This window comes from Loxodonta africana, chromosome 13 (genome assembly GCF_030014295.1).
Source record: "Loxodonta africana isolate mLoxAfr1 chromosome 13, mLoxAfr1.hap2, whole genome shotgun sequence".
NCBI classification, from domain to species: Eukaryota; Metazoa; Chordata; class Mammalia; order Proboscidea; family Elephantidae; genus Loxodonta; species Loxodonta africana.
Window position 1 is genome coordinate 95558120 of NC_087354.1, and position 9817 is coordinate 95567936.

Sequence of the window (9817 nt, forward strand, 5' to 3'; positions counted from 1 at the left end):
TGGAGCTCCCTTAAAAAGCTAGAAATAGAAGTACTGTACGATCCAGTAATACCACTCCTTGGAATATATCCTAGAGAAATAAGAGCCTTCACATGAATAGATATATGCAAACCCATGTTCACTGCAATACTGTTTCCAATAGCAAAAAGATGGAAACAACCAAGCTGCCCATCAACCAATGAATGGATAAGCAAATTATGTTATATTCACACAATAGAATATTGCACAGCAATAAAGAACAATGATGAACCTGTGAAACATCTCATAACATGGAAGAATCTGGAAGGCATTATACTGAGTGAAATTAGCCAGTTGCAAAAGGACAAATATTGTATGAGACCCCTATTATAAGAATTCAAGAAAAGGTTTAAACACAGAAGAAAATATTCTTTTCTGGTTATAAGTGTGGAGAGGGAGGGACAGGAGTATGCACTAACTAGATAAAGAAAAAAAAGAAACTAGATAGTACACAAGAATTATCTTAGGTGAAGGGAAGGACAGCACACAACACAGAGGAAGTCAGTACAATTGGACTAAACCAAAAGCTAAGAAGTTTCCCGAATACAACAAACAGTTTGAGGAATACAGGGTGGGGACTGTGGCTTGAGGGGACATTTATGTCAATTGGCATAACAAAGTTGATTAAGAAAATGTTCTACATCCCACTTTGGGAGTGGCACCTGGGGTCTTAAAAGCTAGCAAGTGGCCATCTAAGGTGCATTAATTAGTCCCAACCCACCTGGAGCATTGATGAATGAAGAATACTAAAGCCACAAGGAAAATATGAGTCTGAGAGACAGAAAGGGCCACATAAACCAGAGACTCCTTCAGCCTGAAACTGGAAGAACTAGATGGTGCCTGGCTACAATCAATTACCTCCCTGACAGGAAACACAACAGACAGTACCTGATGGAGAAGGAGAAATTGAGGTGCAGAACTCAAATTCAGGTTCTAGTAAAAAGACCATACTTAATGGTCTGAATGAGACTGGAGAGACCCCAGAGAACATGGTCCCTGTACTCTGTTAGTCTAAAACTAAAACCATTCCTGAAGTCAACTCTTCAGGCATAGATTACACTGGTCTATAAGATATAAGACATAAAATAGTACTGGTGAAGATTATACTTCTTAGCTCAAGTAGACACAAGACTAAGTCGGCAGCTCCTGTCCCAAGGCAAGATAAGAAGAGAGAGGTGTAAAGAAGCTGATTGAATGGACACAGGAAATATAGGGTGGAGAGGAAGAATGTGCTGTGGCATTACAGGGAGAGCAACTAGGGTCACATAACTATGTGCTTATAAGTTTTTGTATGAGAAACTGTTGGGATCTGTAAACTTTCACTTAAAAGATAATTAAAAAAAAAGAATTCCTGGTTGGCAATTGTTTTCTTTCAGTATTTTCTGTATGTCTGACTCTCCTTTGTCTTCTAGCCTCTAGAGTTGCTGGGGAGAAAGCTGCGATAATTGCCATGAAAGCACCTTGGTATGTTATGTTATGCTTTTTTTTCTTGCTGCTTTCAGAATTCTCTCCTTGTACTTGGTTTTCAAAAATTTTATTAGGATACAGCTAGGAGTTGCTCTTTTTTTCCCTCCTTTAGTTGGGGTTTGTGTAGCTTTCTATATTTAGAGGCTTGGTTCTCTCTTCAGATCTGGAAAATTCTCTCAAATTGTATCTGGAAAGTCATTTCTATGTATTGTTGTCATGGTATTCTGGGATTTGAATAATTCTAATATTAGATTTCTTAATTGAATCTCATATTTCTTTTAGTGTTTCTTCACTTTTCTTTGTTCTTGAGACTTGGTAAGTTCAGTTAATTTGTCTTCTAATTCATTTATTCTATCTTCCATATGTTCAACTCTATTGTTGAGGGTTTCTGTTCCTTTTGTGATTCACTTGTTTTATTCTTCAGTTCCAGTAGTTTTCTTTTTTGATGTTTTTGGTTTCCACATTGAGTCTTTCACTTTGTTCTTCCATTTGTTTCCCTGTCTCTGCTAATTTGTTTTTTTGTGTGATTTTTGCTTTCTTTAAACATATTTTTCACCATAGTCTGATAATTATCAATTCTTTGTCTTAGTCTGAGCTCCATAGTAGAAAGTTTCTATTCTTCTTGTTTTGCTTTTGACTGGTCTTTCTTCTCTTATGATTTTGTATGTTTTACTATTTTTTTGTTGAACTTGCACCATTTTGTTATCTTTGTAATTTTACTTTAAATCTTTTATTTTTGTTTCATGGAGAAACTTTTTGATTGTACTCTCTGGTGTCACGGGGCCAAGCACACACCTCCCAAACAAAAGACCAGGACCCTCATCCACCAGCTACTCCATGGGACAAAGATGCAGCAGCCCACATCTACAAACACTTACAGCACTGGGAACCACATAGGGCAGCTCCACTCAGCCTCACAATGTTGCTATGAGTCAGAATCGACTCATCAGCAGTGGGCTTGGTATTGTCTTCTGAAATCTATGGACAACACTCTTATCCTTAGGCCTTTTTCATTGCTGACCCAGTAATTCTGAATGCTTGAACACTGGAATTCAATAATCATGTGTGGGAAGGAGTGGTTTAGCTGTTCTCAGATGCTGATGTAAGTGGTGGAGCTTGGCTTTCCTTTGGCAAAGGTGGGCTTTCTGTGTATGTCCCCCGTGAGTGCACCTGCTCGTAGTGGAACAGTTTTCTTTCTGTTTTGCCATGTCAGTCCGAAGAATTCCTCTAGCCCTACTGCCCTTGCTGTTCCTCCTGGTCATAGTGCCTGTCCGTGTTGGGGCTCAGGGAAATTCAACAGCATTTTCTCATATCACCATGGTCTTCCTTTGCCTCCTTCCAGGTGCTTGGCCTGAGAACTCCCAAACGCACTTTGTGCACCTGTTAAATTATTAGGCTATAGTTTCCTCATATTAGTCCCTTTTCTGTGATTCCTGTTAGGGGTGTTTCCTAGCCCTATCCCAAAACGACTGTGATGAGTGAGCATTCCCAATGTTAGTGTGTAGCTTGTCCCAGCTTCTGTGCTCTCCCTGCACCTCCTCTCCCCCATGTCTAGACTTACCGATTCTTCTGTACCTCAGATGCTGTCTGGAGTTCTTGATTCAGCTCCAGAAATATTTGTGTTCTGGCTTGGAGTAATTGTATCAGTAGACAGTAGTTTTGTTTGCTTATGAGTGTGGCTGTGTTTAATTAATGAATTTATTTTTATTGTGTTTGGATAGTATACTTGACAAAGCAAGAAGTTGGCAGTGCTTTGTTCTAGCCATAGTTATTTTGAAAAAAATTATTTTGGAATGAATGAAATCCCAAAACGTTGGCATTGGCTTGTAATAAACCTGTATCATGAAAGCTAGTTTATTTTATGAGACACAATGCCTTGTCTCTCTTTTTTTTTTTTTCCGCCTTAACAAAACCACTTAATTCTGTTTCATCTGAGGATGCTTGTAATGAATCTGTTTAAACTGTCACTTTCAGAATCAATAAATTGTATGACGGTGTGATTTTTTCTCTCTCAATTCAATGTGAGGAATGATGTCAACTCATCTTAGAAAATGTCTTTCTAATTTGTTAACTTGACTTTAAAGTTATTCTGTTGTGTGTCACTGGTGATTTCCAAACATGTGGAGGAAGCATTGAGTCTCTGTTGGGAGTCACATGTGGATGTGTTGTGTGATAAAGGGAAATAATTCTTATCTGAAGGTTTTGCCATTGGATTCTGCAGATCTTATGATTGAGCACCTTTGCACTTGAAACAAATGAAAATGTTGAGAAGGAGTGAGGAAAAGGATCATTATACCACTGTATAAACAACAAGCAACATCATGATAAATGGAGAAAAGATTGAAGTTGTCAAGTATTTCGTTTTTCTTGAATCCACCTTGAATAAACACCCATGGAAACAGCAGTCAAGAAATCAAATGACAAATTGCATTGGGCAATCTGCTGCAAAAGACATCTTATAAACCAAACTAAAAAACCAAATCCATTGCCGTCGAGTCAATTCTAACTGATAGAGACCTTATAAGACAGAATAGAACTGCCCCGTAGAGTTTCCAAGGAGTGCCTGATGGATTTGAACTCTCGACCCTTTGGTTAGCAGCCATAACACTTAACCACTAATCCACCAGGGCTTCCGACATCTTATAAAGTGTCTATTATTAAAATAGTGTTGCATTTTGACAAACAGATGTTCAAGAGCCATATGGGGATCTTTCCTTAGCCTTAGGAGGAAAAAATGAAATTGGATCACTTTCTTACTCCACACATCAAAACAGGTTATGAAAATGAAGTTTACAATTTAGATTACCTGAATATACAGAAACTTCATATCAAAAACAAGAGGGAATAAATTAAAATGACAAAAGAAATAAATGAGAAATCACCACTTCTATCACAGAGTTGTTAGAAAATGAAAATTAGTCCTATAGAAAAATGAACATAAGATATAATGAAAGAGCCCACATTAAAGAAATATAAATAGCTCTAAAATGTAGAAGGCAGTAGAGTCACTATGAGTCGGAATCAACTCGACGGCAATGGGTATGGGTTAAAATGTGCGAAGAGTTGTTCAATTGGTCTCATAGTAATAGAAAACTGTACTTAGACATCCTTTCTCACCTATTAGAATAGCACATAGCATTCAGTCAACTCGTATTTAATAATTATGTCTCCTGTTGATACATATACTTGATACCTATGGGAGAGTATGGAAATGTTCAGGAGACTACGAAGGTGACTTTGAAATATAAATTGTTTCTTATAAAATGTCCCGAATGATACTATAATTTTTCTTGAGGTTTTCTAGTACAGCTGAGAAAGGTAGTTAATTTTAATTGTTTGTTTTTTCTCCTCTAGAGAATGGGGCAAGAGATAGTCTCTAGGGTTCATGACCCAAGGTTGTGAGTACAGATGTAATACAGCATATACTTCACTCCCATCCAAGTTTCCCAGATGCAGGAGAAGCCTTCCCTTTGCCATTAGCAGGTTTGTTTTAAAATTCTAAAGACAGCGATATTAACTTCAATGTAGGTTATCTAGGAAACAACCAATGGGTAATATGTGACCTTTAGATGTAGAGATTTCATGAGGAATATAGAGACATAGCAAAAGGTTCATATCTGATCATACAAGGAACAGAATGTGCACCCTTTATGCACAGTGTGTATAGAGGACTTGACCCCTCAATAATAGTGCCCTGAATGACAGATACCTGAGGTGGGGGAATAGATGTGCCCTGACAGTTTTGGGAATGTGTATTTTCTTACTTTTGTAAATTTTTGGAGCAGTCGTCAAGAATAGATAGGCTTTTAAGCAGAATGGAATAATCAGTGATTAGACAGAATCTTTAGTAAAAAAGAATATCTATCAATCTGTCAATCATCTATCTATCTATCTATCTTTCAAGCTTCAATCAAGATTATAAAACATATTTCGGGTAACACGTGTCTTCTGAGACCAAAAGAACAATGAAATGGGAGGAAATTATATGGAAGATTTTAGTTCTCTTATTCCTGGACTAAATGAGAGAATACATTTATTACCAATTTAACATCCACATTTGGTAGAAAAAAGGGCAACCACATTAAAGGCATGTATTTGATCAAAACTAAGGTTTAAATTCCTTAGATAAATAAAATATGGTGTTAAAAATGTTATGATTAAAATTACTGTATGTGTGATGCTTTGGCTTTTGAGCACTCAGATTTATACAGGAACATGATAGGGTCATTGAGGATCTCAGTCCAGCACAAGACCTGATATCTTTATTTCTTGGCCTTTGATAATGACTTGTTAGGTTTCAGAGTAAGAGATAAACTTATGAGAAATCATAGACAGAGAAAAAATTTCCCAGTATGTTGGGATCTGAGAGGTGCTGGCCACCAATTCTAGAAATACAGTGATTCGTTTATATTACTGTTTTTACATGAAATGACTTAAATGTGCACTATTACTCCATGCTTTTATCTTCTACAGGCACAATATAGGGACAGAATGAGTATTCTAGGTATGTTGAAGGAAGAGAAGTAAGTTGGAGATACTTTGGGAATTCGAATTTCTCAGTCAAAGAGTATTTATTCCTGGTGTATAAACTTCTCTAAATCCCATTCTCCTGTGTATCATCTGGATCCTGCCCTCAAGTATATCATTGTGGCACATAGCAATGTCAGTGGAATACTTCCCATATTTAGAGTCCCTAGTTTGCTCACAAATTAAAGGGAGTGATCATTGATAAAGGAAATATATTAGTAAGTGTGTCTATAAAATGGACCAATGTTTGGGTGGGGAAATGCATACATGGTTGGGGGTCATAGGCTGGTCTTTATCTGCGGGTCACTGGGAAAGTCAAGGCTTCTTCTGGTTTGTATTATGCCACCTCTAAAGAAAGGGTGTAGACCAGAATATTTTTATTTTATCATCTTTTCTAACTTCTTTTTATTCCTGAAGCAATGAGAAAGAATTGGAACTTAACAACAACAACAACAACAAAAACCTATTGGACAGAATAGAACTCCCCCATTGGGCTTCCAAGGGTGTAAATCTTTCCTGAACAGAGTGCCATAGCAGTGTTCCTGCAGAGCAGCTGCTTGGTTCAAACCACCGAAACTTTGGATATTAGTGGAGTACTTTCAATCACTGAGCTGCCAGGGGTCTTGACTGGAATTAAGATTTTCTACATTGAAAAATATTAAAAAAAAAAAAAAAAAAAAAAGCCAACTTGGAATCATGATGACCCCATATGTGTAAGAGTAGAACTATCCTCCAAAACGTTTTCAATGGCTGACTTTTCTGAAGTAGGTCACTATCCCTTTATTCAAAGGCTCCACTGGGTGGACTGGAACCTCCAAACTTTTGGATAGGCAGCCAAGGGCATTAACCATTGGCACCACTTAGGCTGTTAAATTAATTAAGATTTATTTTGGAATCAGGTTTACTGTGTCAGAAAGAAAAAACTAAGGCTAACATACTGTGCAGCATTAACAATAAAAGCACAAATGGGAAGTGTTAAGGCAGTCCATTCTTTATGTCCATAGTGTGTACCTGTACTGTGTTAGTTAATAAAATAATTTAGACAATTCTGATTTTTGTTATTGACTGTGGAGCTGACATAATTTGTCACTGCATCGGCTGGGCTTGTCTTTTATGAGCTGATAATATTCAAGGAGAACTGAGTGTTAAGTGAGGATTTGATTTAAAATTGCCATATAGTCCAAGGAGCCTTGGTGGTGTAGTGGTTAAGAGATTGACTGCTAACCAAAAAGACTTGCAGTTTGAATCCAGCTGCTCCTTGGAAACCTATGGGGCAGTTCAATCTGTCCTATAGGGTCGTTATGAGTCGAAATTGACTTGATGGCAATGAATTTTTATACAATCCCTAAATCTCATTTTTATATACTCATAATTACTAAAAGTTAGACTCAAGACCTTAAACAAAATTCAGTTCAATGATTTTTCTTAAGAAAATTAAAAAAAAATAGTTATCATGTTTTAAATTTTTAGAAGTTTAGCATTTGTTAATTAATAAACATAGATTCTGGAGGAGACATCTTTTCCAGTCTTGGCAAAGGATAGTTGACTAAGCTTCCTGTATCCTTGCTATGCTTATTTATTTATTTATTTTCTAGGACTGACTTTCAGATTTCAAAAAACTGAAGCCATGTTACTGTCAGAGAGAAATAAAAGCACTGCCACATTCACTCTTTTGGGCTTCTCAGATTACCCAGAACTGCAGGTTCCCCTCTTCTTGGTATTTCTGACCATCTACAGTCTCACTGTTGTAGGGAATCTTGGGATGATTGTAATCATCAAAATTAACCCCAAGCTGCACACCCCCATGTACTTTATCCTCAGCCACCTCTCATTTGTGGATTTCTGCTATTCCTCTATCATTGCTCCCAAGATGCTGGGGAACTTAGTTGTAGAAGACAGAACCATTTCATTTTTAGAATGTGTAGTGCAATACTTTCTCTTTTGTACCTTCGCAGTGACTGAATCCTTTCTATTAGCTGTAATGGCCTATGACCGCTTTGTGGCCATTTGCAAACCTCTGCTCTACACAGTTGCCATGTTCCAGGGACTCTGTGCTATGCTGGTGGCAGGATCATATGCTTGGGGAATAGTATGTTCCTTGATACTCGCATCCTCTGCTTTGAAATTATCTTTTCATGGTTCCAACACAATCAATCACTTCTTCTGTGAGTTCTCCTCACTTCTCTCCCTTTCTTGCTCTGATACTTCTCTCAGCCTGTTGTTGCTTTTCATCTTTGCTACTTTTAATGTGGTGAGTACGTTACTCATCATTCTTACTTCTTATGTGTTTATTGTTGTCACCATCTTGAAAATGAGTTCAGCCAGTGGGCGTTGTAAGACATTCTCTACCTGTGCCTCTCATCTGACTGCCATCACCATCTTCCATGGCACCGTCCTCTTCCTCTACTGTGTGCCCAACTCCAAAAACTCCAGGCACACCATCAAAGTAGCCTCTGTGTTTTACACAGTGGTGATCCCCATGTTGAATCCCTTGATCTACAGTCTGAAGAATAAGGATGTCAAGAATACAGTCAGCAAGATAATGGACACTAAAGTCTTTTCTCATTGACCATATTATTTTAGTAGAATTTGTCCCAAAATTTTAAATAAAGTGTGTCCAAAAAGGCCATTTTAAAAGATACCTTTAAAATTAATACTTAATATTGCCCACATGTGTCTGTCAGTTTCTCGTACTGTGGGGACTTGTGTGTTGCTGTGATGCTAGAAGCTATGCCACCAGTATTCAGATATCAGCAGGGTCACCCATGGAGGACAGGTTTCAACTGAGCTTCCAGACTAAGACAGACTAGGAAGAAGGACCCAGCAGAGTACTTTTGAAAAGCACTAGCCTGTGAAAACCTTATGAATAGCAGTGGAACATTGTCTGATGTAATGCTGGAAGATGAGCCCCCCAGGTTGGAAAGCAGTCAAAAGGTGACTAGGAAAGAGCTGCCTCCTCAAAGTAGAGTTGACCTTAATGACGTGGATGGAGTCAAGCTTTTGGGACTTTCATTTGCTGATGTGGCACGACTCAAAATGAGAAGAAACAGTTGCAAACATCTATTAATAACTGGAACCTAGAATATATGAAATATGAATCTAGGAAAATTGGAAATCATCAAAAATTAAATGGAACACATAAACATCGATATCCTAGGCATTAGTCAGCTGAAATGGACTGGTATTGGCCATTTTGAATCAGACAATCATATAGTCTACTATGCTGGGAATGACAACTTGAAGAGGAATGATGTTGCATTCATTGTCAAAAGAACATTTCAAGATCTATCCTGGAGCACAATGCTGTAAGTGATAGGGTAATATCCATACGCCTACAAGGAAGACCAGTTAATACGACTATTATTCAAATTTATGCACCAACCACTAGGGCCAAAGATGAAGAAATGGAAGATTTTTATCAGCTGCTACAGTCTGAAATTGATCGAACATGCAATCAAGATGCATTGATAATTACTGGTGATTGGAACATGAAAGTTGGAAACAAAGAAGAAGGATCAGTAGTTGGAAAATATGGCCTTGGTGATAGAAACGATGCCAAAGATCGAATGATAGAATTTTGCAAGACCAACGACTTCTTCTTTGGAAATACCTTCTTTCACCAACATAAACGGCAACTATACACATGGACCTGCCAGATGGAACACACAGAAATCAAATTGACTACATCTGTGGAAAGAGACAATGGAAAAGCTCAATATCATCAGTCAGAAGAAGGCAGGGCCTACTATGGAACAGGCCATCAATTGCTCAAATGCAAGTTCAAGCTGAAACTGAAGAAAATCAG

At 37.8% G+C, this 9817-nt stretch overlaps 1 protein-coding gene across 1 annotated transcript; it reads left to right on the forward strand.

Moving 5' to 3' along the window:
* Positions 1-7639: 7639 nt before the first annotated feature.
* LOC135233057 (olfactory receptor 5D18-like) lies at positions 7640-8797 on the forward strand. Its single transcript, XM_064296176.1, has one exon. It carries the CDS (start codon positions 7640-7642, stop codon positions 8579-8581), a length of 942 nt encoding a protein of 313 aa, XP_064152246.1. The 3' UTR covers positions 8582-8797.
* Positions 8798-9817: the final 1020 nt, after the last annotated feature.